The sequence below is a fragment of the Zalophus californianus genome, chromosome 1 (genome assembly GCF_009762305.2).
Source record: "Zalophus californianus isolate mZalCal1 chromosome 1, mZalCal1.pri.v2, whole genome shotgun sequence".
In the NCBI taxonomy this organism is placed as follows: Eukaryota; Metazoa; Chordata; class Mammalia; order Carnivora; family Otariidae; genus Zalophus; species Zalophus californianus.
Window position 1 is genome coordinate 12,511,642 of NC_045595.1, and position 22,343 is coordinate 12,533,984.

A 22,343-nucleotide genomic window follows, 5' to 3' on the forward strand; every position below is an offset into this window, starting at 1 on the left:
TCTTAACAAGATCTTTGAGCCAAAACAGGTTAATGAATCTGTGTGGTCATTTTTAATGACTGCATAGGACAGTGTGGTGTGGATGTACAGGAATTCATCGAAGCCAGACTCTGTGGAGTTTCTGGGGTTGGTTCCATTTTTTTTGGCCGCTACTAAAAGAGTCTTAGTGTAGGATGTGCACATTTAATACTGATAATACTCAACTGTCCCTTCAGAAGATTGTAGACCCATGACCACTTTTATATATTCATGTCTTAATGTTTAAAACACCATTTATCTGAGACAAAACACCATTTATCTGAGACTGAACATTTAAGCATCATGTGGCCTCACCCAGACTCATTTCAGTGGGCCAAATTAGAATCCACTGGTCTGAAGAAAGCAGTAGAGCTGCTAAAAGTAGAGACTGCTGCACAGATGGTCTCTAAGAACCTGGAAACACAACTCTTAAGGAAACAAATAAAATATACTCTCCTAGATGGGATGAACTTGCTGAAGTTCAGGAGGCAAAATGGAAAGAAGTTTAAAGCCATATGCATTCCCGCTTTGATCTGCAAACATGCTGTGAGAAATTTATCCCAAATCAGAAGTATGGGCTACACTGTGCATGGTAAAGTTATCCCATAAAATGGTGTTTAAATGTGCAGCAATAGGGGTTGGTTAATTACAGCGTATCCCTTCAGTAGATTACTACAATATCCTGTACGCAGACACACAAAATCAAGAGAGAGTATTTAATAAGGGGAAATGTTTTTGGCACATTTTTTAAAGCAGATTATAAAATAATATGCATATGCCAGTTGTGAAAAAAATGTGTATATATCCTCAGGGGCAACTGCTGTGTCCAGTCTTTTGTGTGTCTTTTAGAAATAAACTGTATTCACAAGCACATTTATATAGCAATATATTTTGGAAATTGTTCTCTCTATACATAGATCTATCTCATTCTTTTGATGTCTGTATAGATATGTCTTTTTAGCTTTAACAGTTACTTTCAAATTTGACAAATAGGCAATAGAGGTTATTAGAAAAAGTCGTGGGTGACAAGGAACTCCAGGCCCATCCAGACCTGTAGTCTCAATAAAGGCAAAGCTTGGTGTGACTGTCACCTCGTTCCTACAGTAACAGAACCCCCTGTGGTCAACTAGCTGAAGGCACGGCGGAAGGAATGATGTGGGAACAGAGAAGGTCCTGTTCCATCCTGGAGCAGCACCATTTCTCAGGCCTGATCACGTCGCAGAGCAAGCCTCTGGTCACACAGGAGTTGCCCTGGGGAGACAAACAGGAGTATTCCCGTCCTTGGAGAGGACACTCCCAGGTATGAGTTGGGACTGGGTCTGAACCACGGGGCCACACGCAGCATGAGCTCTTACTCTCTGCAGGAACAGGCTCTGACTTGTTGGAGCTGCAGGGCAGACTACAAAGCCACCTGGTCGCCCAGACAGGGTGGCTCCTTCAGGGTCTTAAACCGTAGTGGTGTGGCCCAGGCAACTGAAATGAAAGGATACATACAGATATATGACAAAGGTGAGGCTAAACAAAACCGCTCACTTTATCTTGGCTGCTTTGCAGGGCAAAGGGCCCTGGCTTGGGCTCAGACACTCCTGGATTCCAGCCTTGCTCCATGGGCCGAGTGGGACCTTATTCCCGTTTCCCTCTAGAATGGGGCGAATATCTCAGGTGCTGTTGGTTAAATGAGATGTATATAATACCAAATACGCAGATAAAATATCCTGAGAATCCTAAGTGCAAATCAAAACATTCTGCTCCCCTCTGGACTTTCCTTAGCATTTTTCACATACCTCCAATATAGCACCTATATACCACTTACTTAGTTACACATCTCTAAATGAAGCCAAGCGTGCTCTGAGGCTTAGGTATTTCAGTTTCCTGTACTTGAAACATATTAAATGTCAGTAAATGATTGAACAGAAGGATTATGAATTAAGAGGGTATGGGCAGTTGTTTTAGCAGAAACTCCTACCCTTCAACTGCTACTGAAGGAAGTTCTGTTGGGACCTGGTTTCTGAGTCACATGGAGGGGGAAACGGGCTCTGGAGGCAGACTTACTGGGTGAGTCCAGGCAAGTGACACCCCCCCCCCCCATGAGCCTTGTTTTCAGCTGTAAAGTAAGGTTAATAAAGCTTAAGCAAAGGGATTATAATGACTGTGTGTGAGAAACCCCCCAGTGTGTTGGGCCTGCAGTAGGTCTTCAGTATTAGCTAGTATTCCTCAAGCATAGCTGCTGAACCTTCTTGGGTTTCCCATGTTTTTCTGTTCAATAAAGGCATGTCATTAACTGCTGAGTTGTGATTCTAGTTTTATTCTACCATGTCATAAATTTACAAACCACACGTCCTAATTTTTGGCTCTGGAAAAAAATAAAAGGTTGCAGTTTACTCTGATGTGAGAATCAAGTTGGTTTGCTCTTTCTATCCTCATGTTAATTAAGACCAATCGTGATTCCCTGGAGACCATCGTTTATTTTTGGTAAATGCCATCAATGAATACTCATACAGTATCATTCCTACAAAAGTCTATAGCATTTAAGTCTTGAAAACAGGTGACAGTTGAAAAAAAGAATTCACAATTTTCAGTTCCTTGAATAATTTAATGTTCTGTCCCCTTAAGGCTGTGAGACCTTAAGGTATCCGGGCCTGGTTATGTCCCAGCAATAATAAAGGGCCTGTTCTATAATGTATGCCAAAAACACAGCAAAATTCGGAAATCCCAAGTACTTCTTCACTTCAACATACTTGGCTTCTCTCCTTTGTAAAAGGGGTTTGACTTCTCCCTGTAATGAATGACTTAAAATAAGGTGCTTAAAAAGTCCACACTGAGTCTCAAATAGTGAACAAACACTATTCAGAAATGCCCTCTGAGCCTCAGTTTCCCCTTCTGTAAAATGAAGGAGTTGGGTTCGAGTTAGTATCGCAGGCAAGACCATACCATGGATGGGTAGACTAATTTGCTACCACAAACCCCAGCAGGAGGGAGGGTGAGGGGAACAGAGCTGCAAATGTGAATGTGGGAGTGGGGCGGGGGTGGCGGGCCAGGATCAAAGCGGCTGGAAAACTGGCTTTCAGGAGTTCAGTGTCAGCTCTGAACCTTCAAGTCTCAAAAGTATGTCTTTGTCTTTTGATCTGATGATTTGGTCTAATAATGATTGTCTCATTCATTCCAGTGTATGTACTTGCTGTAGATTTATGTACAGAATTAAATACCCCATTTATTAATTTACAAACCGTAATAAAACCAGTCATTTCCCCTCGCCAGCAGATCTTGCATTGGAAAAGGGAAACAAATTAATATACAAATTTTAGCAACATCAGAAATTTCATTAAACCTGAAAAGACATGTGAATTCATTTTGGAGTTCAATTATCTGTCCAAGGAATCAGTTACTATAATCACAGAGACAACTACTGTAATATCTTTGTGGTGCAAAATTATCCCCATTTGTTGCCATTCCCCAGTGAGAAAAGTCAGCTACGGACCACAGTGCCTCTGGTGGAGGCACTCAGCAAGCTCTTTTCCCAAATCCCCTTCGGGATTTCTCCTTCCCATTTACACAGCAACTGTCTCAAAACTTGGGACCAAAGTAATTATAAAGCAAATGAATGGCACAGGGACCTGAGGCCGGTGGTGCATAAACTCAGGCCAGAAGGGGACCAGGTGACCTCTCCAGGAACAGCCCATTCATACGCTGACAAAGTAACAAAAACCAGGAGTCAATCATAAGCTATGGTACTTCCTCGGACGGGAAAATGCCTCACTCACCAGGAGGTAAAGGGTGACCCACTGTCCCATCTGCTGCTCCCTCCAAATGCCTATTCAAGAGGTAGGGCACAGTGCTGAAGGAGGAAGGCAGACGTCACCGAAGACCCCACCAGCAGAGCCAGTGGTCCTCTCTGTGAGGGCAGGGTCCTCTTGTGATGCTGGGGAAGTTGGAGACCCTCACCTGAACCTCAGCACATGGGCTACCTGCTGGGGCCACGTAATTTTCCTCATCTGATTTATCCAAACCCAAACCACAGCTTGGTGCTCACCCCTTCTCCCCTTCACCAGGACATGATTCAGATCCTAACGCAAACACCACCAGATCAGGTCATGGAATCAAAGTGCTGTGGTCTTGTCTATTACACAACCTACTGAGATGATGTTCTTGATTCACTCCGCTTTCAGCAGCTGGGGCCATTAGAGAGGAGCTCGAAAACACTTCATCGCTTCCTACTAAGGCTGAAATGTATCAAGACAAGCATCACCAGTAGGGAGCTTTTCTTGTTTTTAAACATTTTAAGAACAAAAGCGTTTTCAATCCATAAGCCAGTCCTCCCTCATGCGCTCCCCCCCCCCCCCCACAGGGGACCGAGGCATAAATACAACTACAAAATACTCCCTAGAAAAATGCAAGATCCTCATGAAATGAACATCTCCCCACCAAACATCCTACTAAGTCATCACAGAAGTGGTGAAGACTCATCAGAAAAGACAAGTATTACAGAAATAGAGCTCAGAACACTGACACAATTTCCTAATGCTCCTCTCGACAGCCACGCAGTCACTTCTTCCTCGCTATCCCCAGAGAGGAAAGCCGTCCTGCTCCTCTGGCAAGGGAAGCGAGGGCACAGGAGTGCAACTGCCCTACCTCTGGGTCTGGACACACACCAGCTCTGACGTGCAGGTTAGAGAAGTAGGCTCCAAGAATTCAAGGCTAATTGCAGGAGCTTTTCTCTTTGGGACATTTGTCAGTAACTGCAAATGGCCATGGGGTTGACTGGAAACTTTGTTCCGGTCTATCTTTGTTGTCGGAGATGCTTTTGAGAAACTAGCGCTCCTCTGCTCCATGCCTGCCTCAGCCCGTCGACCTACCTGAGCAGCGGAATGAAAGAGGCTAGTCTGTCACTCTCAAGCACCACCCTACAAGTCCCTTCCTTGGCACCCAGGAAACCCTGTGGCCTGCTCGGAGGTCTGCATCCACAGCGGTCTGGCCTTTCCGGAGAGTTATCTGGAAATATTATCTGGAAAGCAGAACAAGAACTCTCAAATACATGACTTGGGGAATTAGTCCACAAAGAAGGGTAGAAACCTGGCCAAGATCGCCATACCAACACAGCCCTCAGATGACAGACTCCAGGAAGAAAGGGCCTGGAACACCGGAGCTCGAGGGCAGTGGTCCTTACTGTGGGGCAACGTCCTGCCGCCCCCAGGGGCCTGGGAAGCCCGGGGTCTGCTGATGGTTATGCACTGTCCCCTCGGCCGGGTTGTACATTCACTGGTTGTCAGAAGTTTCTGGTACTGCTAGGGAGTGGGGGGGAAGGAGTGACACAATGGTACCACCCCGCCCTCTAGACTACACGTCGTAACGGTTCAAACTGTAGGCGTTTGGGTAACTCTGCCGGCTGTACTGGAAGTGATCTGTTAAGATGTTGTTGCGACCATACTGATAGTCCTCGTGCTGGGGAAAGAGGATGCCATTGTGGGGTTTTTCCAGGGGGCTCCGATGGTGCTCCTTACTGCTCAGGTCCCCCGTGGTGACTGGGAGGAGGTGCTTCCGGGCTTGCTGATTGGCATCGTACTTGGTCTGCAAGGTCAAGAGAGCAGTGAGACAGCTGGCTCCTTCCCCGGGGCCTGTGCACAGGGCAGAGGCGAGCAATTCACAGCCGAGCAGCCCTTCGAGACCCACTGAAGCACTGATGCAGACAGGCCTCACGCATGGCTGGCCCTCCCTGTTAGCCACCCATGTCTTTGCACTGGACCAAACAGAGCTTTCTCGAGACAGTGAAATCCCTGACAGAGCCTCCGTGGACCCAAGAGCCACGAGCCATGGCTGGAGTATGACATGGGAAAAGGAAGGCCGGGCCAGGTAGGACCACATCAACACCATAAACCAGTCCGTGATAAAGCTGGAGCTGTGGCCCTGGCCTCTTAGCTCCTGCTGAGGTCCCTTTCTTCTCCCCCCACCACCTGTTGGTGCCTCCCTGGGCCTCGAGGGGACAGCCTCCCCCACCCCAGACTCACTTTGTTGTACAGAAAGACCCCCAGGATGGCTGTCATCATGCCCAGGACATTGGTGCTGGTGACTGGGTTTTGCAGCATGATCAGGGACACCGTGATGACCATGATTCTCTTTGTAGCATTGGCGACAGAGTAGCTCAGAGGGCTGATGAGGTTGAGGATGCTGAAGGCGATGACATTCTGGGCAAAGTTACAGAAGCCGCTGACAGCCAGGAGCAGAAGCGTCCAGGGCCACTGGGACACATAGGTCTGTAGAGACAGGGAAGCAAGAATAGCGCTGGGGTCACATGCCGGCCCTGGCAGAGGTGGTGCAGGGGTGCAGAGGGGCTCACTGGGGTCAGTGTTGGTGGGGAGCAGACCCACCATGATGTGTATGGTGGGTCTGCTCCCACCATATGGTGTGTATGATGTGTAGTAACCGGTGTTTGATCCGCAAAACCTCTGATGGTCACGACACGGCACGCTCGGCACAATGCCAATGACAGCTTCATTCCTACTGAGGAGGAGGCGGCTCAGGAGGAAGGCAGGTGTCCAAAGGGTGTAGAGCATGATGTGAACTGAAACGTCCCTTGTCCCTGACAGCGAGGACTGGGAGCTCTGGGGTTAGCAGAGCAAGGTCTGCTTACTGGACACTGTCTCAGTCCAGGAGAGCTGCTAGAACAAAATACCACAGGCTGGTGGGGGGGGGGCACTTATAAATAATAGATACTTATTTCTCACAGTTCTGGAAGCTGGGAAGTCCAAGATCAAGGAGACTCAGTGTCTGGTGTGAGCTTCCCGGTTCATAGGCGGGGTCCACTCACTGTGCCCTCTGTGGTGGAAGGGGTGAGAGAGCTCACTGGGGTCTCCTTTTATAAGGACCCCAGTCGTCTTTGACGAGGGCTCCACCCTTAGGGCCTCCCAAAGGCCCCACCTCCTAATATCATCATCAACATAGAAATTTGGGCGGGGGGAACAAAAACATTCTGCAGCACACATAATGCCTTCTTACAAGATGGAGAGGCCCTGGGGAGGCAGTCCCCGGGGGAGTATGCAAAGAACCTGGTAATACAAGAGCCCTGGGCTAGGGGCCAGAAGCCCTGGGTCTGCCCTGTCACTGGGACACCCCTCCCACCCCCACTCAAGCCACTTGACCTTTCAGATCACACTTTCTTCGCCTATGCAACAGAAGAGACTGAGGCCTGCTGAGCCCGCACAATGCTGCTGCTGGGAGGATCAGAAGGGATCTCTGCTGTGAAAGTGCTTTAAAACAACCCAAACGCCGGGAGATGTTATCAAAACTTTAGTAACCATCTGACCCTCACCGGAATGAAGCATTCAGATTAAGGGGGCCCAGAAGTTAAGAACCCACAACTAGTAGGCATCCTGGCCACAGAACCACCCCTCCGCCCCCCGCCAAGAGAGCCTGGGCTGATCCCAGAACAGGAAGCAGGCAGCAGTCAGGTGGGTGCTGCCCTGGCCAGGCAGCCGGGGATGCGCAGCACTGAACAAATGTTCAATGGACATCTCTTCAGGGCTGGGTACCAGAAGGCATGCGGCACCACTCCCGTGCCTCCCCACCTCCCACAGTCCCACCTCAGTACCAGTCCTGGGGAACCGGGCTGCCAGGCCAGTGGAACGACCTCAGGAGACAGGACACCAGACACGGACAGCTCCAGCATCTGATCTAGTCTGGAGTGCTGGGACAATCCCCGTGGCCCTGCGCTCCAAGGACAGAGTAGCCTCAAGACCCAGTGTGGCTCAATTGGGGAAGCAAAGCCACAGATGCTCGGTGGCACCTGCTTTTTGCATCCCAATTCCCAGACTGCATCGGCACTTAGTGGCCCTGCCAGGATGGGAGCTGGAAGTCTTAGAATAGCTGCCTGATCCCACCTCCGCCACCCTCTGAGACAGAAGGATCACCAGGTCCTCTCAGAGGAGAGCAAGATACACTTAGGTGACCTGCTCAAGGCCACCCTGACTTTTGCCCCTAGTTGGGATAATAGCCTCTGTAAGGCACGTGAGCCCACCAGCATGCTTTTGTGGTGAGCTGGCCTGTCCTCTCAGGAGTCTTTCCCTGAGATGACCAGTATGGACTTAGAAGCTATTTTTATGAGCCAGCAGCTTGCATAGATATCTATCTTTCAGAAGAGGAACCCAGCCAATCCAGCTTTTTTTTTTTTTAATTGACTTGGAATGAAGTTGTGTTTCTTCCTCATACTGCATAATTCCATGTGTTTGAACACATGCACTGATTCACATAGCCAGCACAATCGGGATTCAGAACTGCTCCGTTGTCACCCCAAAACATTCCCACAGCCTTCTTTGTATGAATCCGCCCCCCCAATCCAAGCAACTACTGATGTGTTCTCCGTCACTCTAGGGTTTTTTTTTTTTATTCCATTCTATTCTATTTTAGTAGGCTCCACACCCAGTGTGGAGCTCAACGCAGAGCTTGAACTCACAACCCTGAGATCAAACCTGAGCTGACATCGAGAGTCAGATGCTTAACCAACTGAGCCACCCAGGAGCCCCTAGGTTTGTCTTTTAGAGATTGGCCTACAAGTGGAATGATACAGAACGGAACCTTCTCGGATGGGCTTCTTTCACTCAGCAATAATGCCTCCACCAGCCATCCAAGTTGTCATAAGGAATAATAGCTGATGACTTTTTTTTATTGCCAAGTAATGTTCCATTGTATGAATGTACTACAGTTGGGTTCTGTTGTTGTTGTTGTTGTTTTCCACTCGTTGAAGGACACAGGTTGTGTCCAGTTTTTGGTGGTCATGAGTAGAGTTGTTATGAACATTTGTGTATAGGCTTCTGTGGGAAACTGAGTTCCACTTTTCTAAAATTAACACCCAGAATTGAGATTGCTGGGTCATATGGGTAAGTGTGTTTTAACTTCAGAAGAAACTCCCAAATGTTTTCTAGAGTGGTTGTACCATTTTGTATTCACTCCAACAATATATAAGAAATCTAGCTGTGCCTTATCCTTAACATATTTTTTTTTTTTTTTACTGTAGCCACTCTAATAGGTATGAAGTGGTACCTCATCATGCTTTTGTTTCTTCTATTGACTAATGATGTTGAACATATTTCACTTGCCTATTTATATACCACCTGGACAATCTCAATGGGAAAAAAGTCTGTTCAAGTCTTTTGCCCATTTTTAAGCAAGTTGTCTTACTACTGAGTTTTGAGAATTCTTTACATACTCAGAACGCAAGTCCTCTATCATTTGTAAACATTTTCTCCCTGTTGGTAGCCTGTGTTTTCTTTCACTTAGTAGTGTCTTCACAGACCAAAAGTTTTAAATTTTGATGAAACTCCATTTACCAATTTTTTCTTTATGGACTTTGCTTTTGGTATAATGTTTAAAAACTAATTCCAAGTCATAAAGATGTTTGTTTTTGTTTTTGTTTTTTAAGATTTTATTTATTTATTTGTCAGAGAGAGAGAGCACAAGCAGCGGGGGAGTGGCAGGAAGAGGGAGAAGCAGGCTCCCCGCTGAGCAAGGAGCCCAAGGCGGGACTCAATCCCAGGAGCCTGGGATCATGACTTGAACCGAAGGCAGATGCCCAACTGACTGAGCCACCCAGGCGTCCCTCTCCTGTTTTTGTTTGTTTGTTAGTTTCCTAAAGGTTATTATTTTAGCTCTTTTTAAAATTTTTTTTAAGTAGGCTCCACACCCAGCATGGAGCCCACTGTGGGGCTTGAACTCACAACTCTGAGGATCAAGACCTGAGCTGAGATCCAGAGTCAGATGCTCAACCTACTGAGCCATCCAGGCACCCCTATCATGTTTGCTCTTACATTTAAGTCTAGAATGCACTATGAGTTAAGTTTTGTATAATGTGTGAGGTCTAAGTCAAGGCTCAGATTTTTGCATATCAATGTCTAATTGTTCTAACACCATTTGTTAAAGAGACTTACCCCTTTCTCCTTTGATTGCCTTTGAATCTGTCAAAAATCAATTATGCAGATTTGTGTGTTTAGTTGCACACAATTCTGCTCCACTGATTTGTGTGTCTCCCTTCACCAGTATCTGTTCCTTTATGCTAAGTCTTAAAATTAAGTAATGTGATTCCTCCAAGTTTATTCTTTCTCAGACTTCTTATGACTATTCCAGTTTGCTTGTCTATGTAAGTTTTCCAATCAGCTTTTCTATGTTAAAAAAATGTAATATGTATCTATCTACACACACACACACACACACACACACACACACACACGCAGAGGCATACCTTGGTGATATTGCAGGTTTGGTTCCAGACCACTGCCATAAAGGAAATATTGCAATAAAGCAAGTCAAGTGAATTTTTTTGTTTCTCAGTACATATGAGTTATGCTTACACTATATTGTCATCTATTAAATGCACAATAGCATTACGTCTTAAAAAATGTGCACACCTTAATTAAATGTACAGAACTTTATTACTCAAAAATGCTAACCATCATCTGAGCTTTCAGCGAGTCATAATCACTAATCACCATGACAAATACAATAATAATTAAGAAGTTTGAAAGATTTGCGAGAATTACTAAAACACAACACAGAGACACAAAGTGAGCAAATGCTGTTGGAAAAAATGGCACCCATAGATTTCTTTGATGCAGGGCTGGCACAAACCTTCAATTTGTAAAAAAAAAAAATGTAGTATCTGTGAAGTGTGATAAAGCTAAGCACAATAAAACAAAGTATATGCCTGTATAGATTAACGTATCTCAGTTTTTTTCATCACCTTTTCCAAGGAAAAAAGTTAAATTCAAGCAATTATTTATAATTAAATTAATGCTAGAGAATAAGATTTTGTTGGTTAGAGAAAATTTTATTTCTTCTTTTCAAATCTATTTCCTTTATTTCTTTTTCTTGTCCTATTGCACTGGCCAGGATGTCAAGTATAATGTGGAATAGGCATATTGAGCGTGAACATCCTGAACTTATTCCTGAATTTAGCAGTAAAGCCTCCAGTCTTTCATCATTATGATGTTAGCTATAAATACCTTTGATTAGGTTTAAAGAGTTTCCTTCTATTTCTAGTTTGTTGACTTTTTTTTTCATGAATATTGGATTTTGTTGAATGCCTTTTCTGCATCAGTTGATATATGTGATTTTTCTGTCAGACTGTTACAGATTAAATTGACTTTCAAATATTGAATTAGCCTTGCATTCTTAAGTCCCATTTTCTCATAGTTATGCTTTTTATACATTGCTAGTATTTTTTTAATTTTTTTTTAAGATTTTATTTAGTTATTTGACAGAGACACAGTGAGAGCTGGAACACAAGAAGGGGGAGTGGGAGAGGGAGAAGCAGGCTTCCCGCTGAGCAGGGAGCCCAATGCGGAGCTCGATCCCAGGACCCTGGGATCATGACCTGAGCCAAAGGCAGACGCTTAACGACTGAGCCACCCAGGTGCCCCGCTAGTATTTTGTTAACGACTTTTGCCTCATTGACTGTGAGGAATACTGGTTTGTTGTATGGCCCAAAATGTTCCCTTGTCTTCTGTTTTTGTTTTTTTTTTTTTAAAGTACGTATTTTTTAAGATTTTATTTATTTTTTGACAGAGAGAGAGGGAACACAAGCAGGGGGAGTGGGAGAGGGAGAAGCAGGCTTCCCATGGAGCAGGGAGCCCGATGTGGGCTTGATCCCATGACCCTGGGATGACTCCAGCAGGTGACTGAGCCACCCAGGTGCCCCTCGTCTTCTGTTTTCTAGAGGAGACTGTATAGAATTGGTATTTATTTTTCCTTAAGCGTTTGGTAGAATTTGCCAGTAAAGCCATCTAGGCCTGATGATTTCTTTTTAGAAGGTTTTAAACTATGAATTCAATTTCTTAATAGCTATGGGACTACTTAGGTTTATCTATTTCATCTTGGGTGGGTGAGTTTTGGTAGTCTGTGGTTTATGAAGAATTGATCTATTTCATCTATGTTGTTAAATTTATGTATATAGAGTTGTCAGTGGTGTTCTCATCATTTTAATGCCTGTGAAGTCTATAGTGATATTCTCTCTCTCACTCCTGATATTTGTAATGTCTTCTCCTTCTTTTTTTTTTTTTTTTGGTCCGTTTTGCCTCAGTTGAAAATATTTTCTATTTCCCTTGAAGCTTCCTCTTTGGCCCGTGGATTATTTAGAAATATGTTGCTTCATTTCCAAATGTTTGGAGATTTTCCTGTTACCTTTCTGTTACTGTGGTCTGAGTATATACTTAGTATGTTTTCAGATCTTTTGTTAAAGTTCGTTTTATGACACAGAACATGGTCTATCTTGGTGAATGTTCCATGAATACTGAAAAGAATGACTATTATGCTGTTGTTGGTAGGATGTTCTATAAATGTCAGTGAAATAGATATCCAGTTGGTTGATGACATTCCGTTCTTTATTCTTGCTGATTTTTTATAATTCTGTTGGTTCTGGAGATTCTATATTGCTGGATATAAAATTATGTGTTAATAGTTTCAGTACTCTAAAAATGTTATTTCACCTCTTTCTGGTGTTCATGGTTTCTTTCTTTTTTTTTAAAAAAAGATTTTATTTATTTATTTGACAGAGAGAGACACAGCAAGAGAGGGAACACAAGCAGGGGGAGTGGGAGAGGGAGAAGCAGGCCTCCCGCAGAGCAGGGAGCCCGATGCGGGGCTCGATCCTAGGACCCCGCGATCATGACCTGAGCCTAAGGCAGATGCTTAACGACTGAGCCACCCAGGCGCCCCTCTTTTCTTTTTTTTTCATTAAAGATTTATTTATTTCAGAGAGAGAGCAAGCAAGCAGGGGGAGGGGCAGAGAGAGAGAGAATCCTGAAGCAGACTCCTCACTGAGTGTGGAGCCCAACACAGGACTCAGTCCTAGGACCCTGAGATCATGACCTGAGCCGAAACCAAGTATTGGCTGCCCAGCCTACTGTGCCACCCAGGTGCCCCTGGTGTTCATGATTTCTAATGAGAAATCCACAGTCATTCAAACTGCTGTTCTCCTAATAGGTAATGCATTATTTTTCTTTGACTGCTTCCAGATTTTTTGCTCGTTTGTGTTTTAATCTTTTTTCTCTCTGTGGGTCAAACAGGATAATTTCTCTTGATCTATCTTCAAGTTATTGACTTTCCTCTGTTATCTCCATTCTCCTATTGAGTCCATTCAGTGACTTTTTGTTACTGTTTCTAAATTTCCAAAATTTTCATTTGTTTCTATTTTTCATTCTTCCCATTTGTTTCAAGAGTATTCACCGTTACCTCTTTTTTTAAAAAAGTTTTTTAAAGATTTTTATTTGAGAGAGAGAGTAAGAGCAATCACGAGTAGGGGTAAGGGTAGAGGGAGAAGCAGACTCGATCCCAGGACCCTGGGATCATGACCTGAGCCGAAGACAGATGCTTAACTGACTGAGCCACCCAGGTGCCCTCACCCTTACCTCTTGGGACATGATTATAATCGTTGCTTTCAAGTCTTTGTTCAATAATTCCAACATCTGTGTCATTTATAAGATAGAAGATAACAATACTGCTATCTTCTCCTACAAGACTTGAAATATTCATGGTTCTTCATATGCCAAGTAATTTTGGATTATACCCTGGACATTTAGAATATTCTAAGACTGTATCTCTTAATTTAAATCCTTTACGGAATGTTGACATTTTGTTGTAGTAGACTCAGTTGGGTTTAGAGTATAAGCTTGACCACCCTTCTGTGGGTTGGGGTTCCACTGTGAGTTCTGTTTTCAAAGACTTTCTGGTGGTATGTGGCTCCATCCTGAGTGTGCACTACCCAGTGGTCAGTCTAGGTTCAGGGCAGTAGTCTACCCCATAGTTCAGTTTCAAAGTCTTTGGTATGCTATTAGGATGAGATCCTCACATGTGCAGCCCACGGGTGAGCCTAGGACTTTAGGATGTTTTCTGAGGTCACTTTCCCAAGTTCCTCCCTCTCCATGAGTACCTCAGTACCTGCCATTTCCTGGAGTTCTCCTTTTCAGTCCTCTAATCAGAGAGCTGGGGCTTAATTACCCCACTCTGCTGTGTCCTTCCTACAACTGCACCTCCACTTGGGACCAAGCAGTGGGCGGATAGAAAGAGAAAAATACTCAGTGGGGACTAATCCCGCTCTCTGACTGCAGAGGGAGGTTGCCCTCACTCAGCATCTCAGGTGCTGTGGGACCCTGCCACCACCACCACCACCACAGGATTGCCAGGGGCCTGGGACACAAGAGAACCAAGAAACAAAAATTACAGGAATCCCCAACAGGGCATTTCCCCTACTCTGCGTGTCAGGAATCCCCTTTCCCATTCCCTGATCCAGAAGGAGAGGGCTTCTGGCTCTGTCTCACCCAGTGCCCACTTCTGCATTTCGGGCGGCGTCAAGTCCAGGTTGGACATACAGGAGGCAAAAGAGAGGCAAACTGACTGCTGACTCAGCACTACTCTGAAATCTTGTCTTCAACCCCAGCCTGCCTGCTGCCCTTTACTTTCCAGTTCTCAAATAGCTGCTTTACTCATTCTGTCCAAGCTTTAAAACCGGGCCACCTGCTCCAGTCTAGCAGTCCCGGCCCGGCTTCAGCCAGGCCGTCAGCAGAGGGGTTGTCTGTGTGCAGGAACTACCCACTGGAGCCTTTGATTCTTGGTAATGTGGCTCATCACCCTCTAGGAGATGCTCTCCTATCTGATCCTTCCCCCTACCACTATAAAGCACAGGACTGGGACAGAGCTAAATCACCTGGCATCTGTGTGGGAGACATGGGGCAGAGAGGAGCTGCCCAGCGAGATGGGCACCCTGCCTTCAGACTGCAGCACCATCAAATAGTGCGTGCTCCTACAGCTACTATTAAAGCGTAGAAGGGCCCCATGAAGGTAAAAAGTATCTGTGGCCTCAAGAAAGGAAACAGGTTACTAAAGGTATTCCAAAGAAGGTAACCACTAGAATAAAACTAAAAAATGTCCTAAATGCAAATAAAAACAAAGCGCCCAGAGCAAAGCCTGTAGGTACATATTTGTGCGCATATATTCATATGGACACCAAGGAGCTGTAACATAGGATGGAATAAGAGAATTGACACCAAAGCTATCAGCAATACTCTGCAGCCAATAAAAAGAATGGGAAAGACCTAAATATAAATATGTTAATAGGGAGTGATCCCCAGAAAATGTCTGAGGGAAAATAGAAAGGTGCTCTTTTCCATCTAAAAAGTTACTTTTTGTGTAAGGAGCAGAAAGGTAGGAATATATACAGATTTGCTTACACTTGCCAAAAGAAACACTGAAAGGGTAAACGAAGAGCATACAAATGACTACCTATCGGGGAGGGACAAGAAAAGGGGGAGGTGACAGGGACTGAAGCCAGGCTTTGACAAACTTTCTCATATCATCTGGCTTTGAAATATAAAGGTCTGACAAATTCGGTGTGGAAAAGAAAAGCGGTGCCTAAAAACAGAAAGTAAATGGAATGAAAAGAACCCAACTGGGCAAGTTGGTAGTACAGGCACATTGTGAAAACAATTATTCCCCTTGCCCTTAGAACAGAGCATTCCAGGGGCGCCTGGGTGGCACAGTCATTGAAGCATACAACTCTGGATTTCAACTCGGGTCATGATCTCAGCGTCCTGGGACCGAGCCCCAAGTCAGGCTCCGCCGCGCTCAGCATGGAGTCGGCCTGGGATTCTCCATCTCCCTCTGCCCCTCCCTCTGCTCACGCTCTCTATCTTCCTCCAAAACTTTAAAAAAAAAAGAGAGAGAGAGAGAACACAGTATTCCAATTGTACATCTTTAGTGGAACATGTCCTAAGGACGAATAGAGCAGCAAAGAAACCTTAAACTTCTCAGTAGCCTACCCGCAGTTGTCCCACGGGGATTCTCACTCTGTAGTGATTATGTGTGTGTGCAGTAGAATCCCATACGTGAACAGCTGGGGTAGGATAAACAAAGAACAAATGTGGCAAGGAACCAAGTGTACCAGAGAAGATATAAGTTTAAAAATCACAGCAGTTGTAAGTCCTGTAATGTTAAACTGGCACTGGAATGAACTGGTATGAACTCTCCCCTCTGCCCCAGTAGGACTTTCCTAGCTTGTCACCGCAGAGACTCAGAAGCAAGGCCAACCCCACAGCGGTGAGCACACACGGCGCTCAGGCTGTGTCTCTGGACGGCACTCTCTAGTACAAGCAACCCAGGTTTCTGAAGGAGTGTATGACCACAGGTCTGGGACAGGAGAGGCGCAAGACAAGAAAGAACATCCTGCTGGACCAAAAGCTACCAAAAGCTGACCTGTGCTGGCGAAAAGACCGGGAGCCAATGGGCAGGACTCCATGGACCTGGACAGGATAATGTGACTATGAAAAGAGTAAGATATGCAACTGACACAGCAGTCCACAATGATATTGGAAAAAAAAAAAAATAGATGGACCCTCCTTCACCGTCCCCCCCACAAACCAACCCCCCCCACCCCGACAACTCACTAGTTAACATTTGCAGTAAGCTAGAACTTCTTTCTGAAAATTGGTAATTGGGAAAAAAAAAGAGAAGCACTGAACTTTCGTATACTTCAAGGTAAAAACGAGTCCTAGTCGCTGCTGGAAAGTTCTTTGCAGAAAACTTACAGCTGATCAATATGGAAAGGAAGGAAGAAGAGAGCCAGTCTCCCCAACTGGAGCCTGGAGATAATGTGCACTATGCCTACAGGTAGTGCTGAGGATTGAAGACCAAAGTCAAGAACTCCATCAGGACTCATTAAGCCCTGATAGACATTTACTCCCCTCTCTGGAACTCAGGCTTGGAAAAACCACGCGCACCTTCTCCTCATCACTGTCACCTGCGTGTGAGTTTCTAGTGCATTGTCTGGAGGCTGGCCCTGCAGGTGATGGGAAGATTCTCTTTCCTGTGCTCGGAGAGCTATGGATCCCTCCACAGTAATGGGAGTACGGGCAGAGAGGACACCGAGAAAGGGATCCAGCCACGCAAGCGCAGTGTGGACAAGTCCAAGTGAGACCTGAGCCAGACTGCCAGGACAGGAGTCACCCGTGCTGGCATTTCTTCTTCCTGATGCCACTGACACAGCAGCAGCAGCTGTCGACACCTGAGATCTAGCCTGCTGGAGGAGGAAATGCAAAGGAAGCAGACTTCCTTGACTACATGAGAAATGAGTCATGACAAAACTGAGTGAGTGTTAAGAGGGCTGGCTGCCGGGGGCCCCACATGTCCCAAAGTCAACACAGGTGTAACTCCCCGACAAAGCAACTAATCTGAACTAATCAAGACAAGGGTGTGTTCACCGCGCTGGCCAACTCACCAGGTCGCTGCTGACCAGGAAAGCTGAAAGGTCCACCAGGACCCACGTGGGGATCATAAAGAAGACAGCATGGCAGCCCAAGATGTTCAGGAGCCGGAGATGGTGGATCCGTGAATCTCTCAATACCTAAAGAGAGAAAAACCTTCTTAAAGGCCAGTTGAAATTCTTAAGTGGCAAGAAGGGCTCTAGTTATCCAGGTTCCAAACACAGTGATTTACATGAGCCCTGACATCCGATCTTGACCACCAAACCTACAAGTGCACCTGCAATGAGACAAAAATGCCCCAAATAATGAAGGACTGAGAAATGAAAAAAACCAGCAACACTCAGTCCTGGCAAAGCTGCAGTGAAACAGGCACTCGGAAATCCCGCTGGTTTACGTCTACATCGGCATACAGCACAACCAGGCCAAGTGTATCAGGAGCCATAAGGATCTCATACACTCCGACCCAAGAACGGTAAACCTATGTAAAGAAATAACTTGACAGACAGGAAAACATTATGCACAGAGATGTTCATTACTGCATTACTTATTTTTTTTTAAAGATTTTATTTATTTGAGAGATAGAGTGAGAGAGAGAAAAGGAGCAGAGGGAGGGGCAGAAAGAGAGAGAGAAGCAGACTCCCCACTGAGCAGGGAGCCCGGATGTGGGGCTCGATCCCAGGACTCAGGGATCATGACCTGAGCCGAAGGCAGATGCTTCACCGACTGAGCCACCCAGGTGCCCCCCCACACACACCACCGCCCTGTTACTGCATTACGTATGATGAAGAATTGGAAACAGTCTGCAGTGCAGTAGGGGAACTGATTGCATTGACTGTGGTGTCAGAAAAGAGTGTGTATTACAGGATTTAGAGCAGTATTTTTTAAAGATATGGGAGAATGTTATAAATAGTAAATGAACAAAGCAAAATTTTGAAATGTATAATACTACAACTCTAGAAAAGACTCCTAGCATTAATAGCAGTTCTCTTTAGGGGACACTACTGTGACTTCACTCAGCACGGGACACCTGGGCAGGGGGCCGGTCTCTACCATTACTCATCTCCTGCACCCACTATGGTGCCTGACAACATAATAGGTGCTCAGGAAGTTTCCTGATTTTGGGGGGAGGGGGGCTTTTCTCTGTTTTTTCACACTGAGCATATTCTAATTTTATAATAGGAAACAAACTTGAAAAAAAAAATGAAACAACAAATACAAAACCAGTAGAAGGGCACCAGGATTTTTTTCTCGTTCCAACACCACAGAAATCCCTATTGACCACTCTCTCATCCGTGACACCCCCGAATCAGACATTTCCCAGATGGTGCCCAAATACCTTTTTGGAGAAAATATTCTGAAGCGAGAAGCACAGTGTGGCAGCGAGGGCACTGATGAGCCCCCACATGTCGAAGGACAGCTCGGTGACGGTGGCCAGCAGGACGCCGCTGATGATGGGGATGAGTGACAGGTACACCTGGGGGAGGAGGGCAGGAGGGGCTGATGGCCGGAGTTGAGCCAGGCTGCCCGACACAGATGCCTGGAGGAAAGCCTCAGCTGCTCCCCCCCCCCTCCTCAGCAAAGGGACCCCACCTACCCCCTGGTCAACAGTGTTAGCGTGGCAGTGATGCTGGAGGGGCGCAGGGGGTGGGGCAGATGGGGCAGAGTCCCTGGGGGTAGGGCTGTGTCATTGTGTGCAGCCCCACTCCCTTCACTGTCACTTCCACTAAGAGCCCCTGCTCAGGGCCACAAACGGGGGCTGGCCCTAACAGCTCTATCCAGCTGCTGCCACCAACACACCAAAGTCTAAAACCCCGATCATCCGAGAGGCTGGCCAGGGCTGGTCTCTTCCAACATGCAGTTACCCTTGGCTAGGACACTCCCTGTATGCCTTTTCTGGCTAGAGACCTCCTTCCCCCCTCAGGTCTCAGTTCACAGACCAGGAGAACTTTCACCTCCCCCCGCAAGACCCCATCAGGTCCCTGTGCTGTGTGTTCTGGGGCGGTGTTCTCCACCCATTTAAAGGGCCCATCTGCGTCCCTGTGCTCTTTTAGGGCAGGTCCTTGTTCACTGCTCTGTCCTGTGGCGGTGCCCTGGCTGAAGGAAGAGTGAGTGCTGTAACAAGAGGCTTTCTAGAAGGTCCAAGCTTTCCAAGGCCTAGTGTATGCAATAGTTCCTGAGCTCGGGTGGCTAAATGGCTCCAAACTTCCAGAGAAATAGGATCCATTTTTGACATCTAGCTTTTCTGACTCCCAGCTCAGCCTCCTCCTACAAAGGACACTTTAAAGCATTGCAGAAATTTTAGGAGGGGTTGGCGAGGCTTCTCGTCCAACCCTGGAGGAAAGAGCAAGGGCTCTGGACTGGGCGGGGCGGGGCTCGACTCTAGCTCCCCGACTACTGGCTGTGGGCCTCAGGCACTCGACTTACCCCTTTACGTCCCATTTCTTCGGCTGAGATCAAGAATGACAATTACCTACCTGCCTTATCTGTCTCATAGGGTGTGTCCATACATATTCTGTCTTTATCATTAGTCTTTGTCTAGGCCATTCCTCAGGCCCTCCTCACTAAGGTGCCAGCTCCTTGCCCAAGCTGGGTACAATGTCCTATACAACGGGGAAACCTGATAAACACGATGTGATATCGAGTGATGAAGCTGCACACCTCCGGGGCAACTCCGACCCAGGGATACAAAGTCACACCTGACATCACCCTGGGGGTGGGCTACAGAGCACACCCAGGTCTTGCAGAGAAAAAGACAGACTGAAACAAAAAATCAGCCAGAGGTGGCCCAATTTCCATCAGCCGATCCAGGGCACCGCCACTCTGGGTTACATAAAATACAGGATGCCAGAAACCAACTACATAAAAAAGAAGTGCTCTGTCCAGCATGAAATGGATTCCAGCTGGGACAATAGCAGTCCCACTTCCACTTAAGGACACGGAGCAAGGCTGTCTCTGGCCGAAGCCACAGCTTCTCTCGCCCCAAGCCAGGAAATACCCTGGCTTGGCATCGTGAACAGACTCTGGATTGTGCCCAAAGCATCTTCCTTACGCAGTCCTAGGCTTTGCACGTCGCTTTTACTTCCATTCCCAGACACGATTCCTGGTGGTTTTTATTTCGAAGACTTAGCTGGATTTTGCCAAAATCAGACTGTTTTGACTGGCAATCTCACTTCTGACCCCAAAAGTCCCCAACCTGACCGCTGTCACTTGCAAAGACGTGAAACCGTCAAGAGTTCCAGCAAGGCGTCACATGTTCTATCCCTAGTCCCCTGGAGGGGCACATGGTTCCTGGCCATGATGGGACCAAGTCATTGCCTACTGGCAACCACACGTAGAGAATCAAAACATGAAGGAAAGTTGGACCTGAGAGGGACAGGAGCGTCCCCGAGACCACAGACCAGAAGCAACTCAGGGACACACACCAATGCCTTCAAAGCGATTACAGAACATTAGCAGTAAAAGGCCACCAGAAGCCTCTAAGCTGACTTCCGGGTTTGAGAGGAAGCCAGAAGCCTGGACCGCGTCACCAGCTGGGCACCTGCCAGGAAGCCCTTGGGGCCCCCACCTGCCCAGAACCCTCCTGGGTTACCTTGGTGCTCTGCTTCTCCTTCATGATGATCCGGGACAGGAGAACCACCCAGATGGGCATGGTGGCCTTGACTGCAAAGAGAGGCAAGGGGCTCTCAGGGAGCCGCCCCAGTCCCCGAACCCACCCTGGGACCCTGTCCCAACTCCACTAGTGCGATGGGAGGGCTTGGCAGCCCTTCCATCCTCCTCAGCCCTTCTGTGGGGCTTCCCCGCAACCCAACAGTTGTGATTCGCCCTGCTCAGCTCCCAGCTCTCTTTTCAGCCACTTCCCTCCCCAAAACCCTTGTGCGAGTCGTCGTCTCCCCCGCCCCCCCGCCGCTAAAAGCCTTGTTGGCCCCCCAGCGCCTTCCTGACAGAAGTTGACTTCCCAGGCCGTCGGGCCGCAACCCGGCCAGCGTACTCCTATTCAAGCGCCGAAACCCCGGGTGGCGCGTCCGGGCTGCCGCCCCCCAGGTCGGCCGCGGCACCCACCGGTGTGCGCGTAAGACACTGGCACCTTCCAGATGCTGACGTGCGCTGACACGGACGCGAAGTACTTGCCGAAGGCGAGTGGCAGCACGTAGCGCGGGTAGAAGCGCGGCGGCAGCAGCGGGCCGGGAGACGGATGCGGCCCGGGCCCAGGGCCCGAGACGGGGGGCGCGGGGGGCACGCGCCAGGCGCGCAGCAGCGGCGGGAGCCCCGCGCACAGCGCCAGGATGTGGCACAGCGACACGGTCACGGGGAACGGGAAGGCGCTCAGGATCACCTTGTTGACCACGTTACCACCCGCGCTCAGCGCGTACCACAGCAGGCACAGCGCCGCCACCCGCGCGCCCTCGCGCGCCCCGCCGCCGCCCGCCGCTCCCGGGCCCCCCGCGCCCGCGCCCACCGCAGCCGCCGCCGCCATCCTGCCCGAGCGGCCACCTCTTCCCGCCCGTCCGACGGCCCGACGCCGGGCGGGGGCGGGGCCGGATAGGGGCGGGCGCGCCGGCCAACGCCGCTCCCCATTGGTCGGTACTGCCTCGCGTCACAGCCTCGCGCCGGCCGACGCGCCCGCCACCACGTAGCGGGCGCAGGCCCCGCCCCTCTGGTGGCCTTCCGGCCGGGGCGGTGCCTATCGCGGAAGCGGAAGGTGGGGAAGCGGCGCCTTGCCTAGCGGGGCTTCCCCGGCGCTGAGTGGAGCCGCGGCTCGAGCTGAGTAGGCAGAAGTGCAAAGGCCCTGTCTCGTCGGCGTCTGTGAGCGGGCCATCGAGCTCGGGAGTCAGACCTCGATTCCCACGCTACATCGGCGCCCTCCAACCATACTCCTGATGGGCGGGCGACGGCGGACAGCAAGGATAAAAGACCAGACCTTTCCGGAAAGAAACCAAATTGTGAAAAGCTTTTCATAGGCTAATTTTTTTCTGCAAAAACACCGGAGGGACTTCCATGGCCGGACTCCCAACAGAAGGGCTAGCCCGGAGCGCCCGGTCTCTGGGGGCTCGTTCTGGGAACCACTGCGACGTGTGCTGTGCGGTAGGTGTA

At 47.9% G+C, this 22,343-nt stretch overlaps 1 protein-coding gene across 1 annotated transcript; it reads right to left on the reverse strand.

The window, feature by feature from the left end:
* Positions 1–2,463: 2,463 nt before the first annotated feature.
* On the reverse strand, positions 2,464–21,743 carry SLC35E1 (solute carrier family 35 member E1). The gene is made up of 6 exons (XM_027586771.2): positions 21,312–21,743; positions 20,842–20,912; positions 18,589–18,726; positions 17,267–17,392; positions 6,021–6,266; positions 2,464–5,583 (listed from the first exon to the last, which is right to left on the reverse strand). Exons 1-6 carry the CDS (start codon positions 21,724–21,726, stop codon positions 5,353–5,355), a joined length of 1,227 nt encoding a protein of 408 aa, XP_027442572.1. The 5' UTR covers positions 21,727–21,743; the 3' UTR covers positions 2,464–5,352.
* Positions 21,744–22,343: the final 600 nt, after the last annotated feature.